The sequence below is a fragment of the Aptenodytes patagonicus genome, chromosome 6, assembly GCF_965638725.1.
Source record: "Aptenodytes patagonicus chromosome 6, bAptPat1.pri.cur, whole genome shotgun sequence".
NCBI lineage: Eukaryota > Metazoa > Chordata > Aves > Sphenisciformes > Spheniscidae > Aptenodytes > Aptenodytes patagonicus.
Window position 1 is genome coordinate 24,598,710 of NC_134954.1, and position 22,252 is coordinate 24,620,961.

Sequence of the window (22,252 nt, forward strand, 5' to 3'; positions counted from 1 at the left end):
CATCTTTCTGGGTTTTGTCTAGCAAAGAGGCAATGTGGTTCAATGGACTTTTTCTCCCTATAGCCTGAGGTGATACTGGCGTCACTTCAAGCCATAAGCAGCGAGATAGCAGGGCTGAGCCGTGAGTGCAGCCTGTGTAACACAGACCAGCACAGCCCCGCACCCGTCTGAAACTGGCCGTGAACTGCTGCAATATCCTATGGCTTTTCCAGGTGCAAGGGCTGCCCCAACTGAAGAGCCCCATGTTCCTGGCTCCTGGGCGGGTGCCTTTGGTGGAGAGAGAAACCCTGTCCAGAGAAAGAAAGTGCACGTCTTCAGGTGCCCCACAAGGTCTTACAGCCTCTGGGCATTACTCACCAGAGGGTAACTTTGGGGCCGAGGCTGCACCCACACAGCCCCATCGGCTCCGGGCAGCGAGCGGGTGCCCACCGTCCCCAGGGAGCTCCAGGCCGGCTGCACCGGGCAGTTCTTGCGAAGCTAGGGGCTGCTGCTGGACTTCAGCAGACATTGAGTGTGTTTACAAAAGGATTAAGCAAAATAAGCCGTTGGGTTTCTCCATCCCCCCATTCATGAGGCCTAGTCACTTCTTCATCTTTCTTTGTCCACGTGGTATTTAAAGGCCTGTATTTTAAGGCCACTAGTCCCCTCAGGAGTGCATTATGGGCTGGCTAAACATTATGTGGTCGTCTGCAATGCCACAAGGACCTGAGCTGCACTCTCCTCCACTACAAAGCCCCTGTACAATGCTGCTTTTGGTAGCGTACACGGAGCAGGCACAGCTATTGGCGTCTGGTGTCTGCTCAGCTTTATTTTGAGATATTTAAACTTAGCAAACTGGCTTTTTTTAGGTCCATATGCACAGATCAGGTGGTCACCTGTGGCAATATGTTTATTCACAGATTGTAGCTACTTTCAGGGAACAGCCTTCTCTAAACATAATTAGGGCTATTTAAGTAGCTGCTCCCAATTACCTCTCGGTTCACACAAAACACCACATACTCCCTCATTGAGCAATAACTCGTGGAGATACAAGGGTGAAAAGCCACAGGCAACTTGCTGTTGAGTGCCTCAAAGATTTTTATGATCCTGCTGTAAATGGATGTTTACTTTTGAAGAGCTGCACACCTAGTATACTCTGCCATTACATTAGTTTTCAAACTAGCAGATTTACCTGGCAGTTCGACAGTTGTTAATATCCTTCAGCCTCTTTTGCCTTTGCCCATATTAAGTAGGTGGTAGATAGATGAAGAAAAGCCTGATTCAGGGATGGATGTGCATTTGACTGGTGACAGAACATGTCCTTTCAGCTCTGGTAAGTAAGCTCAGGAGGAGGACTAGGGACACCTTCTAGGAGAGGAGGAATGGAAAAGCCTTGGCACAAAGAGGAGTGGTGAAGCCTGAAAGGTTGGACAACATCAACAGAGGACAGTTTTCATGTCATGATGACCACGTTCCTTTCCTTGGCACCTTCTCCTTGCCCCCAGACTACAGTGCTCCTTTTTCCTCTCCTCCTTGCCCTCTCCTTCCCCTCTTTCTCGTCCACTGTGCCATTTCTTGCCTTCTTTCTTTGCCCCTTGACATTCACACTGGCCTCCCAGGCTCCATCAGTGGTGGCAGCTGCTCCCTCTCCCACACCCACCTGGCCCCACGCATTCCCACCGAGCCCCTCGTGCATGCCACTGGCCCTCCCTCTATCTGCCTGGCTTGTCCCTCCCTCACAGCGGGCCTGGGGCTTGGTGGGATAAAGGATTGGGGTCTTTCAAAAGACAACTTCTCAGCACCAAGAGGATGGAGAGTAGACACAGGAATTCACCTCAAGCAAGCATTCACATGACTGCGTGCTTTGAATAAAAAATAAAGACATCTTCAGATCTGGAGGATTTGCTTGGTGCCTTTTTGTCACCATTTGGTTTTGATGAAAAGAACATGCCACCATTTGGGAATGCTGAATTTGCATCTCTCACAGAGAGAATTTCAGCCAGATAAGTTTTTGTAGGTCCAGAATGAATGTGCGATTCATCAACACATGTAGTAACACATGAAAGAACTTTCCCGAGAAACTCTGTAATACTATTTTAGGATTTTATTATACTAGGACTTTAGGAGTGATGCAAAAACCAGGAGCTTACACATCTTCGGTAGAAACTTTGCATTCCCTGCACATACGTCATCGCTGCCTGATCCACCCAGAGATTTGGGCGTCCAGGGAGCACAGAGCCAGGGCTGGCGTGTTGGATCACACAGTGGAGACCTGCAGCAACCACGTTACTCCGGGTAGCGCCGTTCCTGCATTCATCTAGCACTGTCACAAATACAATTACGCTAACACTAACAGGGAAATAAGAAACATGAAAGACGCAAAAGCTGTTTATAAACAGCTCCCCTCCCTTCCTAAAAATGTTATTAACTATTTCATAATGTAACATCAAGCGGGAAACTTGGTGCCAGTTTCCAGCGCTACAGATGCCACTGAAAAACAAAGGAAGCTTTCCAAGCAGAAAAGGGGGCCACAAAAAAAAGCGTGAGCCATGCAGAAACCTTCCTTGTGTTTCATGTCCCCCCCTGCTCCAGCAGTAATGGTATAAATATACACTCCGGTCTGCTAAGGCAAAATGCAGATCTTTTTCCTCATTGTTCTGCCTTTGAGAGGACTGTCAGAGCAAGCAGACAGTCCTTGTATCCAGCTCCACACTGAAATTTAAACACTTCTGAGATCTACTAATAACATTTTTCTGAAATATCACAGGCTAAGTCCTGGAGGAGGATGAAGCTGAGCAAGCAGAATTACAGACAGTGCGATTTACCAGGGTCTTTTCTAACAGGCTGTATCAAACAAACAAAAATCCTGTCATCATTTTTAGACCTTTTTTGCCATGTTACCTGCATGTCTTGCACAATTTATGTTTCATCATTTTCCTTCCTGATAACCAGTCTCATCTGTTACCCAGCCATTGCAAACCAGTGCACAACAGAGGGGTTTGAAGAATGGTACTGCGTAGAATTTCTCTGTGTGTTGTTGACTTTACCGTGCCAGCCGCACGGTGAAAAGAGAGACTGCATTAGAGCTCAGAAATCACACCTGTAAATCTCATTTTTCACAGTTATCCCTTGCCCTGCGTACCCGCTGCACAGCAGGAGGGAGGCAGCCCGGCACGCTGCTGGCTGCAGGCGCGTGGCTCTGACCGCTCCCACAAGGACTCGTGCTTTGGGACTGGGGCAGCTCGGATCCTGTCGTTGCAGTATTAAAGGGTGCACTGACATGTGCATCGCACAAATGAGACTTGACACAAGAAGAAGAAGGAAGGTTAACTCTGACAGTTTCCTTGCTGTTTCACTGCTGTCTGGACTCCCCGCATTTTTTTTCTGCAAGTTGCCTGCATGTGGTTTCAGTGGTGAAGCTCTTTGGCTTTTGTCCTTCCTCCCGCCCTAAATAATTTCACCTCTGGGATTCCAACAAGGCCATCATACTAAATGTTTTATAAAACTTACTTGCTCTTTAGGCTCAGCAGGAACAACGTTGCCCCTGTAAGGGCTCATGCTACTTTGAGCGACGTTATCCTGGGTCTGTGTAAGTGTTGGTGAGAAGAACTTGGCCCCAGACTCAGCCCCAGTGGGTGCTGAGCGATCAAGTCATCTGGAATAAGAGTCTCATTTTCAGAGCACTGCAATTTTCTCCACAACGATGTTATCTTTGTTCCTTGGTTTCTGGCAGCAGAGCTGCTCACACATGCTATTAGCAGATGGCAGAAGACGTACATGGAATTTGCTCTCAGAACATTTCTTCCATTCTTCCTCCCAGACTGAAGAAGCTAAAAGCATATACTAACTACAGCCCTTTTCCAAACAGGGCTACAGATAGTTAAAAGCAGGCTTCAGTAGAAACCTCTCAAATATTTCAGTCTCTCTGCTGTAGTTTAACTACTCAGCACATACCCTTTCAGTCAGAATTGCAGGGAGTGCATTTCTGTAAAGCCATGCTCCTCAGTGCCCTTATGTCAGCTCCTTTTTGGGATCAGCTGTTAACAAGCAGCAGGCATTGCAGGAAGGCAGAAAACTTCCACGCAATCTCTCCAGTAAGCTGAGGCTTCCATCTGGGGCTTACAGCTAACTGCCGTGGGCTTGCCAGAACTTGGTGCACTTTGTGTAGACCAAGATGAACACATAAATTTAAGGATCAGGCAAACAAATTTCCAGAATGGGCATGAATTCAGGAGCACGGACATGTACGCGTTGTTCAGCCTCCAAAAGGAGGAGGAACGAGCCAGACGAACTCCACATCATCCCATATTTATGCTGCTATGAGCTGAAACTAAACTGGCCTTCCAGTGGGGCTACTGTCAAAAGGAATCTGGGAGCTGTTGTTGTAACCATGTGCTTGAGCGCTCTCCTGAATCACCATTCACTTTTGATCTGGATGTCTCATCTAGGAAAAGAAATGGCTTTTTGAAAAATCTTCTTATTCAGGTTTCTTTTATTTACAATGTATTATGATTTTTTTTCTGCTTCCTTAAACTGAGGCAAATCCTGCTCAGAGTTGCTCCTGCATTTGATAGAAAACAAACACAGATGAAAGACCACTGCTTTGAGACTGTCTCAGCCTTCAGATCTTACATGAGCACTTATTTTTCATCTGTTCTGTTTTTTCCCCAAAGGACAATTTTATTCCAAGTTCATGAGCTCGTGCTGAAAAACAGCAGAACATTTCCTAAGTCCCAAAATTCTGTGGAAACTCGAGTCTAATGCTTTAGATCCAAATTTAAACTTGGCATGTTGACCCCATGTAGCGCCAAGTGGAACAATCTCATTTCAACAAGAAAGGTGCAATAGTTCCAGCCTCTCAGGATAGTTGTGCTCAGGTACCTGCTCCACAGTTCACCATGTCTCTGCCCACCTGCCACCACCGACTCCTGCTTCTCCTGCAGGCATCATTCACAGCCATGAACTGCCTCCTGGAGGTGGGTGCCTCAGCATACAGGCAACCTCCTTTCGCCCAGTGACCCGCTGGTTGGAGAGAGCTCGTCACCGGCAAGCAGGGTTCCAATTAAGCCTCTGCCTGACCAGCCTCGAGCCCCACATCTTGCTCACTCCCGTCGTGCCTCAGTGCTAAGACGAGTGACTGCGCAGCACGCAGCCTCTGGCTGGAGGTGCTCCACTGAGTGCCACAGCATTGCTGGGAGCACGGGTGTCTCATCCCAGGAACATCGAGGGTCTTGGCCCAGCAGCGAGATGCAGAGAAGAGCTAGGAGTGTGAGTCCCAGCAGGAGCAGGGCTGGGCGATGCAGGGCGTGCCGTAGCACAACCGTACACCCTGGTGCGTGCCGGGCTGCCGCAGGAGCCACGCTGGCAGGCGCTAGGCTCAGGAGGCACCTTCACATTTGATCTGGGATTTAGACACCTATCTGCAGTTCCAGGTGCCAATGCCATGCCTTGGAGTATGAGCCCACTCATCCTTAGTAAGTCATGGCCAAAATTCCCAAAGAGAAAGATTTCAACCATAAATCAGATACACGCTGTGGACTGCAGTGGGACACAGTCAAAACCTGTCTTCAAAGGACTTCTCAGAAAGAACAGGCTATGATGCCCCATGGATACTGGAGGTTACTGCTATTTTATAAAGCAAGATTGAAAGACTGTACTACTCCAAAATTCTGATTGCTACCCGTCTGGACTTAGAGTTTCAATTTTCAAGCCACTATCTCAAATGTGAAATCCCCCCCAAAAAAATTTTCACAAAGATACTTGGTCAAATAATTAAAAACTGCTTCAGCAGTACAATTATCATGTTGATGCTCTTGTCTTTCTACCCTGTCTCAGAGAATTTGTTCCTTTTGTTAGATAATGCAGACAGAAGGTGTACTGACTACTTGCTTTTATTCATGGAAGTCTTTAAGTTCCGAGATTATTTAAAAGAATTTGCTTCCATACAAATGTGCTTCCTATTGCACACTGTGCTCTCTCATCAAAGATGGAAATCCAATTCCCCAGTTTCAAGAAGTCTTCAAGTTTTCAGGCGTTGCTCTTTTCACACCATACGAAGGCCCATGCAATTGGGCACCCATGCAATTCTGCTGGCAGTTCAGAGCAGAGGAGCAGCAGGTAAAATGCTGCTTTGTGTCTTGGCCAATACTAAACTATTGAAGTCACACTTTTATGTGCACCTGGTTATACCTTGCACTGAAAAGTGTGCGTGATAGAGGCACTTTTGTGCCAACCATGGAATTTATTTCCTTAAAAAAGTATTTTTCCTAAAGCCTAATAGAGATTGCAGCCCTAGATAACTCACTTGCTTTCTTCCAATGTCAGGAGCATGCAGTGGAAAGAGCTGAAACTCTGCAGAAAGGGCATGGCTGGACCCTGACGTGAACACTGGTGGCCGGACAGCCAAGTGATCTCCTGTGTGCAGGGCAACCAAGGGCGGAAGGAAAGAAAAGACATGGGGGGGAAAACAGGATTTTTGTTACATTTTTGTTGTACTCAAGGAAAAAAAAGAATTTGCCATCTGGCTAAGAAAGCTAAGTACAATGTATTCTATAATTCCTACCTAACTCTATGAAACAGCTTATATCGAGTGCTACGGATACCCCACATCTCTCCTATGTTACTTTCTTTTGAAGTTCAAAGCCAAAAAGCTACTTTGAGTTGGTTACATTTGTTTGCCCTTTCCTTCCCTTGAAGCAAATACAACCAGTAAAATTCCCTGGTGTATTTCTCTCCTTCCTGAAGTTTCTTTTCTCATTTGCCCTCCTCCATATAATCAGACCCCTTTTCACACATGGGTGAACCCAGAAAGTAATTTAGAGTGGGAACCACGTGAACCAGTTGAGTGAACATCAGGTAATTGTGCCTTAGAGGCCTTTTTGAAGGTCAAATATTTCTGGGTAATTTTTCCAGCTACTTTCTTTGTTAAATGAAAACCCACTGAAACCAAGAAAAGAACAAGGTGGCTTTGTAAAAGTCTCTAACTCACTGGCCCCGTGAATCCGCCTGCCCCATATCCCTGCATGATTTCCTTCTACATTTTCTTTCCAAGACTCCCACCTTCACAAGTCACCTGCCTGTGCAAAATTTGTATTGTTCACTGTTGCCCTGAGAACAGCTGAGATTTTCAGATACGCTTCCCAATACATTCTTACACTTCTAAGTCACTTCCAAGCTTTTGCAAAAAAAGGTTTACTTTATGTTTGCATCATGATATGAAAAACAATCTAAAAATCATCTCTGAGACACACAGACAGACACACACACAGACAGACAAACAGGAGCGCTTGTGAACCTGGCAATCTGTGGTTGCTTTCTGTGTACTGTCTCCAATGTCGACTGTTATAGGTGAGTTCACACTGCAGCTTTTCCTTCCAGGCATTATGAATTTGGGTATTACCACTAAACCCAATAAACTTCGTGATAATTATAAATAACAAATTAAAACATTGATTTAAATGAACTGACAAGTGTTACAGCCACAAGATGGTCACATAATCCCAACTTTCATACAAAACTATATAAAGAACATCAAACAAAATTAAAGAAACTTTATGTTCTCCTTTAATATGTGCAATTTCAACTACAGAAGTAAATAAATTGGTTTTATACTAAGAATGGAAGCAGAGGAACTTTGCTAAATAAATTTTCTATTTTAGGAGAGATTTTAATTTAATAAACTGGACTTGTTTTCTGAAAAACAACTTGTCATCGAGAACAGAACAATGCCACTTAGGCAGCAAATTCATCAAAGCAAAGGCTTTTTTAAATTGCAGAACCTAGCACAACAAGGCCCTGATTTGTCCTCTTCGGAATGCAATACCAATAAGTAACAATGTGGTGAGTTCCCAATCCCAAATTCTTTACTGTTGCTCCAGACGCTACAAAGGTTATGCAGAGTTTGCACTGCACAGGATTCCTTTCTTGCACATAACTCTGAATGTGCAAAGTCTTTCCAGACTCAGAACAACAATCATTACACAGACCCAAATATGGTGGCGGTCGTGGTCAGATATACGTGTAGAGATGCACATGAATGGGCAGGTATATGCTGAAATGGGCTCATTTTAATTAAGGAAAACATGAATACTGACAAATATATTTGAGGAAGTAATTTAAATGTAATGCAAGTGCATTTACTGCTAATCCCCAGTACAGCTGCATAGGGGAGCGCTTTGGCTGCTGCAGGTCACCCGAGAACAGAAGAGCTGAGCTCTGTGCCCTGCACCAGGCAGCACTCGCTGAGAGCTGAGCTCCACTTTCCATTGCACACTGGACCATAACTGGGCACAAATCCTTCTTCCCCATGGGCTCCACCCTTGGTGGGCTCTGGGTGGGGGACGTGGGACTGTCCACCTGATCCTCCCCGCCGCTCCTCCAGAAAGGCGACAGGCAAGCCTCCCACCTCCGCCGTGTCTGCTGCCACAGGGGTCCATGTCCTCCTGGGGAGGAAAGCCTTGCCCCACTCAGCCCCAGTCACTGCTTTGGACTCGCTGTCCCCAACGTGGTGGTCCGCTCCAGCCAGAGAGTTAAACCTGTGTTTAAAATACATAAATGCCAGAAAAACTCTGTACCCAATTTAAAGATTTGGCTCAAACTCCTGTGCCATTCTGCTCGGGAGAGGAAGGAGAGCTTTTGCAAGAATTAACAAAAAAGAAGCTGCAAACTGCCCTCACAAGCTAGTAAAGAAAAGGAAAGCAGTCACTGCCTCAGCACAGCGCATCTGGGTTAGGCTGAGCGCTGCTGGGCTCTTGGGGCTGTCAGAGCTGTTTGCCTTATCAATGGGTCCCACAAAAGCACTTCTAAAGCTTTATCCTAAAGGAATGCAGTGTCCAACAACGACTGATAGAGATCGGAGTGATGAAGTCCCTGCAGGCATGTGCTTCCAGGGAACAATGGGAGTTAACTGCATGCTGGGAAAAAGTCCCGCACGGCAAGGTGATAGATACTGTTGGCTTAGAGAGAGAAAATGAAAAAGCAGATTCAAGGCTGGAAGAAATCTGCTCTTCAGTGGCAACATGCTATTGCCTGAGAATTAAACTACTTGTTTCACCGCGTTTTCTTTGGGGATGCTGCTGAGGGACCTCTGAAGAACAAGCAACATCAACAGCTCTCCTCTGAAGCTTCATGAGGCTTTCTGTGTACTCCAGATTACTAATGCTGGCTACGTATCTATGTGGCTAAGTGCTGAACAAAAGTTACTTGTTGTCATCCGAATCTATTGTTGCTGCTCTTCCTGGGTGCAGAGTTATTAAGGCATCTTACCAGCCGTACTGGGCAAAGTAGTCATCTGCCACACACCTGATCAAATCTAGAAAAACAGCATTTGTTCACTACCGTTGCTCCAGATCTGGGTTGAAGATAAAACTTATTGGCTTGCAGGGCATTTGGATGCTTGCTAGACATATTTGTTGCTTTTGGAGTAGCTGTTGGAGGCAAAATGACTTGAAAAGCTCACGGATGTCCTTTGGGGGCATGTACTAAATAAGAGCAAATCAAGATAAAAGTGAAGCAGTGCACTGCTCCTTCCTCCTCCTGCCTATGGCCCTGGACTACTGAGATCTGTTGATTATTTCTAGAGCTTCCACAAAAAGTAACTTTTGCAAGCTGTTGTTATTGCACAAGAATCTGCACCTCTACTAAGAAAGCGTTGCACAAATCAAGATGATGAAAGCGACTCCTCTGTATTGAGCTCTTCTGGAGAACACAGACTGCCTCAGGCTGTAGACGCTGTCGAAGACATAGGGACATAAAATTTGTCTGAGGTTCATCCAGCCCAACAGTGTCTCCAATAGCTGTCATTATCAGCTCCTCAGGGGAAGGCAACTGAAGTACTCGGGGCTGACTGTATCACTTTAACCACATTCTTGCAGACTATTTCAAAGATTTCCAGTAGAGGCATCAGACCTCAGAAACGTTTCCAGTCTTCTGGAAAGTATTTGCTATTCCCAACATTTTGCAGACCATAAAGGAACAGAAACAATAATTACACAAATGCAGTTCCCAAGAGGTTGTTTGGTAAAAAAGCTTGACATAAATTAGCAGATCAATGGATTACCTCTGAAGCCTTTTAAAAGGCTTAGCTACTGCTGTCTTCCATTTCTCAGCCATCAGTGCTGACTTACACAGTGAGATCCACACAGTTAGCTGAGCAGTGCCGGTTTCACGTTCTTCTAGAACCCTTGAGCAGAAAAACCCTAGTTTGGGGTTTGTTATTCAACCTACTGATTTGCTGCTCCTTCGCTGACAGCTGAAGTGGAGACGGGTCCTCCTGCTCACCCAGTAAAGCGTGGTCTCCTGATAGAAGGTCCTCCTCAAATGTCTCCACAGCAGGCGCAGACACTGGGATTCGTGGCATTCGGAGCTGTGCCTCCCCCTGTGCTCCTTTTGCACTGCAGCCATCAGCTGGGCTGCTTGGCAGTGCACACAGCTAAGCTGCTCCCTGGACATGTGCTGGTTACAGCAGTGAGCATCAGCTCAAAGACAATTTGAGAAATCCCATTTGAGACTTTTAAGGAACATGACTTAATTAGGTAACTTTCATAGACACAAAAATTTGCATAATGCCACGGATACCAACATAAGGTTGACCCATCTTACCCCAGCAATAGTCACAGTAAGACACGTTGGTGCTGCACAAAACCTACCAGCCACGAAGCTGTGCAGTTTGCGTGGGCTGGGAAGATCCTTGGGTGCCAAAAGAGATGGTGATGAGCTATAACTGCTGGGCTCCATGAAGGGGCTGCAGATGAGAGAGCCTGAGACAGAATGAGATGTTTTCAGGGTATTTTTGTCAACGGGAAAGGGACTGAGTGCTCCTGGGCTGGGGGAGTATTCTGCTGTTGATATTCGGCTGTTGGTAGTAGGGGGGCAGCTTGAGGAACGCTCACTAAACCGGGTCCTCCTCGTTTGTCATTGACATTCGGCTTGCCACACACTGCTGCAGCCAGCTTCCCTTCTTCCCTTGCTTTTGCTGCCTGACTCTGGCAGGGAGTACAGGCAAAACGGACGTTTGCAGGCTGCACAGGACCTTTTCGCAGCTGCGGGAAGAATCACCAGCCCTCTCCTGCAGTGAGTGGGATGGGAAAACCCTGGCTGAGCTAGGTTTGTGTGAGGCGGAGCGTCCCCCAAGTGACAGTAACACACGATGCAGCACGCTTGCCAGCCGTGAACAGTGCCCTGCTTGGGTATGGCTACAAGCTGTGGGCAGAAGAAATCACCCAGCCGTGCACCGCATACTGCTCAGTGTCACTCACAGAATTATCATGCACTTGTACCATTCCACAGAAATACATGTTCTTTAAGAAATAAGAAGTGTGTTAATTCTAATTATTTCTAATATTATAACTGTCCATCACATGCACACACCCACAGTTTTCTCTACTGAAGTGCAAACACAACATCTTTTAATCAGTACTTTCTGCATGGTTAAAAAATTGCTGTTTGACGTACCGTACTCTCTTCCCTTCATGCCTGCTTTGATTTCTTGATGCAAGTCAAGATCCACTCCAACTGCATTTATCTTGTACTTGTGTTTGGAATGAAATATTTCATAACATGCACATGGAGATCTCTTTTGAGTAAATATGAAATTCTATAATTAGAAAAAAATAGAGACCAAACCATTACAGTATTCTCAGACTACAAACATGTTGCTTGTCTGCATTAATAGCAGTCTAGAACTATAAAATATATGGTATAACATTTGCAATGCTTATATAACATATATATAGCATTTGTTAATGACACATTGTCCTTTAAAATCAGTTACATTTAATAACTTGGTTACTGTGTGTATTCGCAAACTAGTAAATCACACGATTTGAAAAATGCAGGGAATAAAATAATATCTGTGAGTATCGGCACTACCTAAAAGAGCATGGCACCTAGACACTAGATCTCAGCTTGTATGCCTCCCTCCCACAAAATATATTTATTTTGTACATCACTTAGTGGTTTGGGGTCGAAATGCAGCCCAAGCTGGAAGAGGTCCGGTGGTGTCTCTCCCAGGCTGCACAGGAGATGAGGAAGCACCCTCGGGGCAACCCAGGGGCTGGGATGGTTTTGGCAGGCAGGGCAGGAGTCTGCATCTACCAGGGGCGGACCTCTCCCTCTGATGGCAACCCTGAACTGGCACCATCCAGCAAGCATGTGTTCCCTGTGTAAGTATGGATATCTTTAATGAATGATACATTGATTTCTTCTGCTGGGGCAGATGCCAGGAGTTCTCTTTAGTATCAGTAACGTTTCATTCATGATTTCAGCTGCTCCTTCATGGAAGGAGCACAAAGGAACAGACTGCCTGAAGACAGAGGGCTCCTGCGGGGAGAGCAGCAGCAGACCCCTTGGAATTACTGCTGACCAGAGAACCTGGCTCAGAGTGGAAAGAGAGAGTATTAATTAGGATTAAAGGGAAGTAACTGGCTTAGTATAATATGACAGCTGTGCCAAAGAGAATGCCACATTTTCTAGCTGCAATCCTTACTCTCAGATCTCTGTGTTATATTTTGGGTATTGGACAAATTGTGCTGGCTGCAGAATATTCTCCGTTACTGTAAGTCACTGGAGAGGGGCAGAATTGTCTATATTTAGGCCACCAAGTCCCCTGTGTTAATCTTTATTCCCTCTTTGTTTTAGTACTCTGCTTTCTATTTTTACCTCGCATATTCTGCAGCAGGTCTGGATGCTTGAAGAAGTCGGGGCGTCTTTTCCCCAGAAGAATTAATGGCCATGCCTGTAGTTTGTTTTCCATTTACTTCTTTCTCCCTTTCTTCATGTGTGGGTTTTCTTATAATGCAGACTACGAAAAATACTCCAACCAGAAAACAGCAGACCTGAAATGGAAAGCAAATGATAAATCAAACGGCGGTAGTAGAAAAGAAGGAAAGGGGTAACATTTGTAGTGCCATTTTGCCTAGAATTTCAGTCGCAGCTGTGCTTATTTAAGATTACGAAGGTACATTTGAAAAAGAAAGCAAAGGATTTGTGAATGACAGACACAAATCATAACTGCACCGTTGCCAGACTGAGACAGGAGCAATACTCGCCGCATACCTCTGTCCTCCATCAGCCAGGCTCTCTGCTGTACTCGCAGCCAACAGTACCACATTCAGCCAGGAAAATGGCTCACTCAGTAAAAAGGGTAGTAAAAATTGGCACCACATAAGTAAGACAGTCATATACTTATCATTGTAAGCCAGTGCTATTTCTGAACATCTGATCTCTACATGATTTGAAACGTGGGCTAAACCAGTGATATTAATTGGTGTTTTCCATTAATATGACCTTCAGGAGCTTTGGCTTGCATTATTCATCAATCTGAACAAAAGTCCACAGGACCACCTTGAGGTGCTTTCCTTCTGAAGGGACTGAGCCTGGCTGGCTGCCTCCTCCCTGAAACAGCGGAGCAGCTCAGGTGCACTGGGAGAAGGTATCAAGGCTGTCGCAGGACATGGGGTGCTTCGCTCTGGCTCTGCGTGTTGCTGCTGGACCACTCCTGCGCTGGGCCTGACCATTCACCCGGCTTCCTCCAGTTCTCCTCAGATGGAACCTGATCTGGGCAGAACATTTTTCATTTCCTCCAGCTTTCCTGGTTTGTGAACTCAGACACAGCGGCAATGTGCATGCCACTCTCCTCTGCCATCCTTGAGAGTGCAGGCAGTGCCAGGAAGATTTCCTTCTGTTTGTCCTGATCCCTTTCTGCTTTCCACTGGGGTGGGGAGAGCAAGAAAAAGAGGTGAATTCAGAGGAGGAACAACTGTGAGAGCGGTCCTGGAGCCATCTCCCCTCCCAGACAGCGCAGAGGTCTGTGTTGTTCCCCCACCTTCCCCAGTGCTGTCCTGGGATGCTCCTCCAACAGCATCTTGTGGGCAGGTTTGCACTGAAGACCAGGAGCAGGCAGCTACTGGCCCCTGGGGAGCTGCCTGCCATGCAGGGACGTCCAGTATGGAATGGGATTTTGTACACTACTTTCCCTCACCATCTCTTATCTTCCCAGATGTTGCTGCTGGACGCACACTGCAGGAAAGGAAAGCCAGCAGAGCACTGTGGAGGGAAAATACCCGGGAGATTCAGGCCTTGCCAGCTCTGATTAGTAGTCTCAGAGCCCTTTCCCTGCAGGACATGCTTTGGAGAAAACTTTGCATGGTTTCAAATAATACAGATCAAAGTGAATTCCCCACTAAAGAGGAATCCACTAACCAACACTGATGCTTTTCTCAAAGCAGGAAAGGTATGAAGAGGAGCATAGGCAAGGAGAAGGGAAGAAATGTCTTTGGAAAAAAGCCCCAGGGCTGCTGGCAATATGAAAAGCACAACCTCGAACCTGGTCAGTGCACAAACAAACAGCACTCTGGAAAGACAAAAAAAAAAAAAAAAAAAGAGAGAGAAAAGGTTAAGAAGCATCTCTGAGCAGTGGTGGAGCCACCCTAACCCTACCAGTAACTGCCAGCAGCAGCAGGTAGGTAACTCGTGTTCTCATCCACCTCAACAGACAAGAAAAGAAAAAAAGAGATCAGAAAAAAATAAGAGAACAAGACATTTTCCTGGGAGCGAGGAGCAGCAGTATAGCAGGCTTAGGACTACAGCACTTTCTTTGCAAAGGTATTTGGAGGTCCTGAGTGTTTTTAAATTCCACTGGGTTTGCTGGTTGTTGGTGCTCACAGCGTGACAGCAACAACAGGTCGAAGCGTGCTCCTTGTTCGTGGTAATGGATCTCAACCCTTTACAAAAGTTCCCCTGTGTAAAATCCATCAGGGCGCTGTGGGTGTAAGCTCTTCCTTCCCAGCGCTGAAGGGACATGGGCCCTCCTTGCCCGACTGTGTCTATAGATAGATTTAGATGGACCTCTGTCATCTGCCTGCACGAGTCACGCATTCCCGCTGAGGATTTATTTTAGACACCTGGCACTCCCTTCAGAGAGAAGTGAATTACTGCACGGGGCACACACAGTGGGATAGGAGTACCGGACACTGAGATGCCTGCGTCCTTTTCAGCTGCCTCGCTCCCTGAGCTTAAATCGAGAGTGTAGGTGCCTTGGCTTGACTCTGGGCTGAGCAGATCGCCACAGGGGATGTGCAGAATGACTCCAGTGCGAATCGGTACCAGACAAAACAAGGCAGTGAGGAGAGGTAGTGACATGCAGGACGGAAGAGGGATAATACAGGGAGGGTGGGGAGAGAAATTATTTCAGAGCTGGAGCTAATTTTGTAGAATCTGGCTGTTAAACAAAGAACCACAGTGTTTTAAAAATTCTGCTTATTGAATTAAGTCACTCTCCTGCCAACTGGATTACTTCAGCTGGCTGAACAATCTGACACCTCTTTTTAGAAAAGAATTTGCTAACATGACCAACTCAGTATGACGGCATACCTAACCATCCCCTTCGCTGCGCTCTCGGGGAAAACCAGGCACTACAGCTGAAAACAAAGCCCTTTTATGGGAAACTTCTATAGAATTCAGAAAAGACTTTGAATAGAAATTAAAAGAAAACTCAGAGCATTTCTGTTTTGAAGCCTAATAGAATCATGGATTGGTACTTATAGTCTAGCACTTTTTACATATTTGCATTAATGTATAAAATGTGTATTCTTTTGCATTAAAATTTAAAAAGAAGAAATAATTTGATTATTACATATTAATAGGTGCTTTTGGAGCATGAGGTTTCTCCTTGGCTTCTGAGAATGTCCTTCATAGAAACACTCAAAATCAGGCTCTGAAGTCAGGTAAACGGCCTCCCTTTGCACTCTGTGTTAGCGAGTATTGCACCGCCAGCATGGTTGGACGTTCGTGTTATTTGTACTGCAGCAGCACTCACAGAGCTGAACTGAGATCAGGTCTTTATGGTGCTGGGTGTGATTTTTGTACCCTCAGAGGTGGTCCTTGACCCAAACAAGTCTGCTTAGGAGAAGGGAAGTTTGTCTCTGTTTTATATAAGGGAGCAGACGCAGAAAGATTATCCATGCTACCTAAGTGAGATTGCTGGAAAGCTTTTTTTGGATGCCAAAGCAGTGGCTTAACCTAAAGATACATGTCTGCTAAAAGGAAAGAAATAGCTACTAAACTTCAACTTTTCTTAACTTCTTTACTGTTACAGTTTAATTACTGCGCAGTCTGAACACCTGATATAAGTCATTCTCCCCCAAACTCCCCTGCAAACACGCTTCAGCTCTCCTTATAGCCTTGAGTTGTGACAGTGGGACAAATGCAAACACACCGAGTTTTGGAAAGTTATGGGCACCCTCTGGCTTCTTCTGTGGTATCTCCAAGATATCACAACTTCTTCTTTACCTCCAAGACAGCTCTGTCAGTCTCTGAGGGCCTTTTCATTCCTCTGAAATCCAGTCCTGCCTTCTTGCCCACTGATTTCTTGCTCAGAAATAAAAGCAGGTGTTTTACCCCCAGCTGATACTTTCACTGTTAAAACACTTGGATGTCACAGGACAGTATTAAAAACAAAACAACATAGCTGGAAAGAGCTGGAACCCTTTGGGATAGAAATCCCAACAGGATTTTTTGGGACGCCATTTTTGAGAGAGGTCACTGTTCTGGAGAGTTCTTTGGTGGCTTTTTTTGTATCTCAGATTCATTGATGGAAATCATCAGACTTCATTAGATCAAAACATAACATCTCTCTCTGCCCACAGACAGACAGATCATAGCCTTTGGCCATAAGTTGTACCACTCATTGGTTCTTAAACTAAAACTAACTATTCAATTGGCATAAAGCCTAGCATAGACATATTTAGATCAGGTCATGATTTTAGCTTAAAGTTATTCTCAGTGAGCATAATCTAATATTCCCAAGACAGCTCCATATTAACTCAGGGCAAGATTTGATGTGGATTTTGAACCAGCTTAGTGAAATCAATTTACAAAACATGTCTACAGCTAAACCTGTAGCTAAACTGTCAACTTCGCACAGTTCTTTAAATAACAATCATTTTCATGGGTAGTGTTCATCTGAAAATGGGCCTGGTGCAATGCAGCATGCTTTACTTGCCGCTTTTCTTTCCACCACTTGCTCAAAGTACGAGCTGGAGGAACAGAGACATTTTCCTTAACTTCCTTTCACTGCTGGAAAGCTGGATCCCTCAATTCCCCCCAGGCACCACTTTGGTTTCCACTTTCCACTTTGCCTCAGGTGCAGAGGAAAGCAGAACTGAGAACGGAGTCCTCCTGTATGGCTGGCCCAAGGACCCACAGAATCCACAATATGCCCAGATCAGGAGAGAGAGCAGAGAGGCTTTGGAGACCCCACGGCTTCATGGTTCCCGTGCTCCTGTGCTGCCAGCCCTTTGTGACCCTGCAGCTGTCAACCTCCTCCTGGAGATGGGACCCTTCCCAGGAACATCCCCAGTTCTCCAGGGGCCGACGGCACCTTCCCCCCATTTCCTGCACAGAGGATAAGCCGTGCGTTTCAGCAGCACGCAGTGCTTCAGGACAGCAGCTGTACCACCAGCTGTTTATTCAAAGGCCACTCACTGACTTCAATGTGTTACGGACCAGGCACTGTGTGAGGACACCGGTCCCTGTACGGCTCCTGCAGAGCATCTAAGACACCAGCCACATTTGGTTGCCACTTCAGGAGGAGATGCAGGCATCCTCTCACTTGTGCTGCAGCTTTAATGCAAAGGAAACCCAGGTACAGAGTCACGCCAGCAAGAGTAAGGGGCCCATGCATAGTGCACGCATGCAGCCAAAGGCTACACCGACACTATGGCAAAGACTGGAGTGTTGGAAAGCACCTTAATGTCGTCACCCTGCACTGTGAAACATGGAGCTTTCAGATGTTGGTTCATTACCCATTGTACCGTGCTGGTCACAAGGCACGCTACCGTGGTCCGTGCACCTTCTTTAATACCGTAATTTGAACATATTTGCTTTTTCACTTAATACAGACAACTGTTGTTTCAGCGTCCCCTCAGGACAATATGTTCTCCAGAGAAAGGCCCAGGGACAAAGAGTGTCTTTTGAAGGCTCTCATTACTTCTGTACCGTATTTCTCATATCTGATAAGCCTATCTGTGAAATTCCAAAAAGAGATGGTTATCTCCTCTTACACAAATAACTTGGCCTAACGTTACTTTGATACAAACCTTCTGTGATACATTTCTGTAAGCAAAGAACTACTTAAGTGCTACCCTTGAGGAAATACTAGCATAATGTTTCACATCTGTCTCATTTTGCCTCTAATGAAGACTATTTTTTGTACCAGCTCTGCCTTTATATCATTACAGTGTGTTTTTTCTTTCAGTAAGCAGTTATAATTCTATTTACTAGTTACTGCAGTTACCGCTTCGAATGCATTTGTCTTTGGAATCAGCAAAACACCAAGGATATTTTACATGAAAGAAACATTTATGTGATTTTGTCAAACGGTACAAAAGGCATTTTGTGGATTTTTGGATTTGTCTAAGTCCTGTATATTTTTATTTTTTGATAATACTCCAGAGTATATGAGAAATTAACAACTGTGCCTTGGAAACTGTACTAGCCCCCGCAGGCTGGACCCTAGGTCAAGGCCTGTAGCCTTAGGCTATCAGTCAGCACCACTGACCCTGTACTGAACCATATTCCTACCACCACAGAACATTAATTCTGACTTATCCATGAGAATGAACAATTTTCCAATGACGGAACGGTCTGAAATTGGTGATCTTGGGCAGGCGGGTTCTCACTAGGTGAGAGTTGAGTCCTGTTAAAGTCTTGCAAGCACAAGTGAAAGAGGCAGCCATTCTTCCTACATATGAAAGGTCCATAATGGAGGCTGTGACCAAACAGGTGTCTACAGTCAGTAACGAAAAGGCTCCCGCAAGAGCAAAGCCTGTCTGCCGCACTGTGGACCTCCCAGCAGGGCTGGGACGTGCCTTCAGCCTCTCACACGCTTTTTTGCACAGACAGAGTCAATCCAGTGCATCGATCCAGCGTGGAAGGGACCCAAGCAGATGGTCTCTGTAGGCTCATGCCCCGGGGCAGCTTTGCCTCTGGGGCTCACAGGCTTGCGTAACCGAGCCTGGCGTGTCAGAGCATCACCGCTGGACCCGCAGCTACTGACCTCACATGCAGCCTGCCAGCAGGACGCTGCATGCTGTGCTGGTGGCTGCGCCGGAGACGGCCTTTGCAGAGCAGCGTAGCATAGAGTAGAACCAGCAACAGGTTTCTTTGTGTACTGCATCTGCTAGACTTACTTCACTGGCTGTTGTGGTCTTTACCCTTTTTTTTAACATGCAGATGGACCTGCACGTTAAAGGGCAAAAGAGAAAAACTGTGGCGTTGCCACAAAATACCTATACTTTTCTACAAAACATGTATTAGACCAGTCTAGGCTAAGCTTATCATAAGTCTTAGATCTCTGCATGTTGCTCATTCCAATGCAGAATCTAGGGCTAACCACAGCAGAGAGAGAAATAGCTGAGGACACAAAACGCAAGAAGAATTTTAAGCATTCACCACTAAAATACAGTATATATTAAAAATGCTGCCAGTGTTTACTGCTAAAGTCAAGAGCATCCCTGGATTTAGGCTGTGTTCTATATTTCATGCTGAGTTCAACAATAAATATTCAATCACAAGAATTTAGTTTGAAAGTTCAGAAATTTTTAAGGCCCCTCAAAAAAAGTTTACAATGACTCCCTAAAGCAAAGTGCCTTTCACAACATTCAGAATGTATTTAGGTTATTATTGCGAATCATGGACTCACAGCATAACCGCAAAGCCTGTTGCAGAGAGTACTGCCTTTTAAGAAGTGGTTTATGAAAGAATGAATCCATTAAGAAATGTAGGTTGAGGGTTTGATGTGGAGCCACTCCTGGCTATTCTCACCCACTCTGGGCCAAGCGCAGCACGGACCAAGCTTTAGCACACAAGAGACAGATTCTCCAGCTCCTGGCAGGACTTACAGAATCACAGAATAGTTTGGGTTGGAAGGGACCTCTAAAGGTCATCTAGTCCAACCCCCCTGCCATGGGCAGGGACATCTTCAACTAGATCAGGTTGCTCAGAGCCCCGTCCAGCCTGACCTTGAATGTTTCCAGGGATGGGGCATCCACCACCTCTCTGGGCAACCTGTGCCAGTGTTTCACCACCCTCAGTGTAAAAAATTTCTTCCCTATCTCTAGTCTACATCTACCCCCCTTTAGTTTAAAGCCATTCCCCCTTGTCCTGTCGCAACAGGCCCTGCTAAAAAGTTTGCCGCCATCTTTTTTATAAGCCCCCTTTAGGTACTGATAGGCTGCAATAAGGTCTCCCCAAAGCCTTCTCTTCTCTAGGCTGAACAACCCCAACTCTCTCAGCCTTTCTTCATAGCAGAGGTGTTCCATCCCCCTGATCATTTTCGTGGTCCTCTTCTGGACCCGCTCCAACAGGTCCGTGTCTTTCTTATGCTGAGGGCTCCAGAGCTGGACGCAGTACTCCAGGTGGGGTCTCACCAGAGCAGAGCAGAGGGGCAGAATCACCTCCCTCGACCTGCTGGCCACGCTTCTTTTGATGCAGCCCAGGATACAATTGGCCTTCTGGGCTGCGAGCGCACATTGCTGGCTCATGTCCAGCTTTTCATCCACCAGTACCCTCCCCCCCCCCCCAAGTCCTTCTTGGCAAGGCGGCTCTCAATCCCTTCATCCCCCAGCCTGTATTGATACTGGGGGTTGCCCCGACCCAGGTGCAGGACCTTGCACTTGGCCTTGTTAAGCCTCATGAGGTTCACACAAGCACACTTCTCAAGCTTGTCCAGGTCCCTCTGGATGGCATCCTGTCCCTCTGGCATGTTGACCACACCACTCAGCTTGGTGTCATCTGCAAACTTGCTGAGGGTGCACTCAATCCCACTGTCTGTGTCACTGATGAAGATATTAAACAGTACTGGTCCCAATATGGACCCCTGAGGGATGCCACTCGTCACCAATCTCCATCTGGACATTGAGCCGTTGACCACTACTCTCTGGATGTGACCATCTAACCAATTCCTCACCCACCAGAGAGTCCACCCATCAAATCCACACCTCTCCAGTTTAGAGAGAAGGATGTTGTGGGGGACCATGTCAAAGGCCTTACAGAGGTCCAGATAGATGACATCCGTAGCCCTTCCCGTGTCCACTGATGTAGTCACTCCATCATAGAAGGCCACTAGGTTAGTCAGGCAGGACTTGCCCTTGGTGAAGCCATGCTGGCTGTCTCGAATCACCTCCCTGTCCTCCACGTGCCTTAGCATAGCTTCCAGAAGGATCTGGTCCATGATGTTCCCAGGCACAGAGGTGAGACCGACTGGCCTGTAGTTCCCCGGGTCTTCCTTTTTTCCCTTTTTAAAAATGGGGGTTATGTTTCCCCTTTTCCAGTCAGTGGGAACTTCACTGGACTGCCACGACTTCTCAAATACGATGGATAGTCAAAAAGACACAGGGCTCAGACTCACCCAGAGAAACTTTATGCAGTGACATCCAGCAGGACTAGAGCCTGCTCCACCTGTGGGGATGGCTGGTCTGCTTCTGAAGCACTTCCCAAACCTCTGTTTACAGCCCGGCTGCAATCACCCCCCATAAACCCTGGACGGGGGAATTGTTTGAGTTCAGCAGTTCATGCAGTACTGTTGTCATCAGTTCTGTTCATTAATTAGCGCTCCCAAGCCCAAGAACGCAGTTGCGCTTTACTTCCAGGTGGGCCACAGAGAGCAGGCACCACTGCAGGCGGGATGCAGGTACCACTACGGGTGGGAGGCGGGTACTGCTGCGAGTGGGACGCAGGCACCGCTGCGGGTGGGACACGGGTACCGTGGCTGGCTCTGCTCTCTGGGACCCTGCGGGGGCACACAGCCCTCCAGGACAGGTCTCTGGTGAGGTGAAAAGCCTTTCACAAAGGGATCCTTCACAAATTGGCCTTGTCTCCTATTTTGCTTATTTATAAAACAGAATAAAAGTCTGAAATGCCAGGGAGCACGAGAAGGAACAAGTTTGGGGTTTTTTTTCCCCTTGTTTAAGAAGTATTTAAAGAATGTTAAGTCTGCCTTGATTTGCTAGAGGGTCTCTTGGGGCCTGCAAGGATGTTACTTTTCCCATTGCTTCCTCAGTAATTGTACAGACTTTCAGGACCGGAATTTCTCATCCAGAATACAAAACAGCAAAACCCCACACTTTCCTGCAGTATTTAAATCTGTTCTTCTTTATTTATCAAAGCAATATCCCTCAGAATCAAAAGGCCCAACTCCTTCCTCCCCTCCCTGCAAAGTTCATGCGACACCAGCGAATGCTCATGACCAGTGACTCAGCCTGGCAGCTGCATCACT

General features: G+C 46.3%; 1 protein-coding gene across 29 annotated transcripts in view; it reads right to left on the reverse strand.

Annotated features, from left to right (window-relative positions):
• Positions 1-22,252, reverse strand: part of LOC143161987 (uncharacterized) — a 99,786-nt gene that overhangs the window by 19,882 nt on the left and 57,652 nt on the right. For 20 of the 29 annotated variants that reach the window (XM_076341566.1, XM_076341563.1, XM_076341562.1 and 17 more), the window contains 4 exons: positions 12,637-12,812; positions 11,431-11,572; positions 10,626-10,720; positions 6,284-6,393 (listed from right to left, as the gene is read on the reverse strand). In XM_076341566.1, the coding sequence (XP_076197681.1) occupies positions 6,284-6,393; positions 10,626-10,720; positions 11,431-11,449 (224 nt within the window). In that variant the 5' untranslated portion in view covers positions 11,450-11,572; positions 12,637-12,812. The other 9 variants (XR_012995627.1, XM_076341571.1, XR_012995622.1 and 6 more) reach the window with 7 other exon arrangements.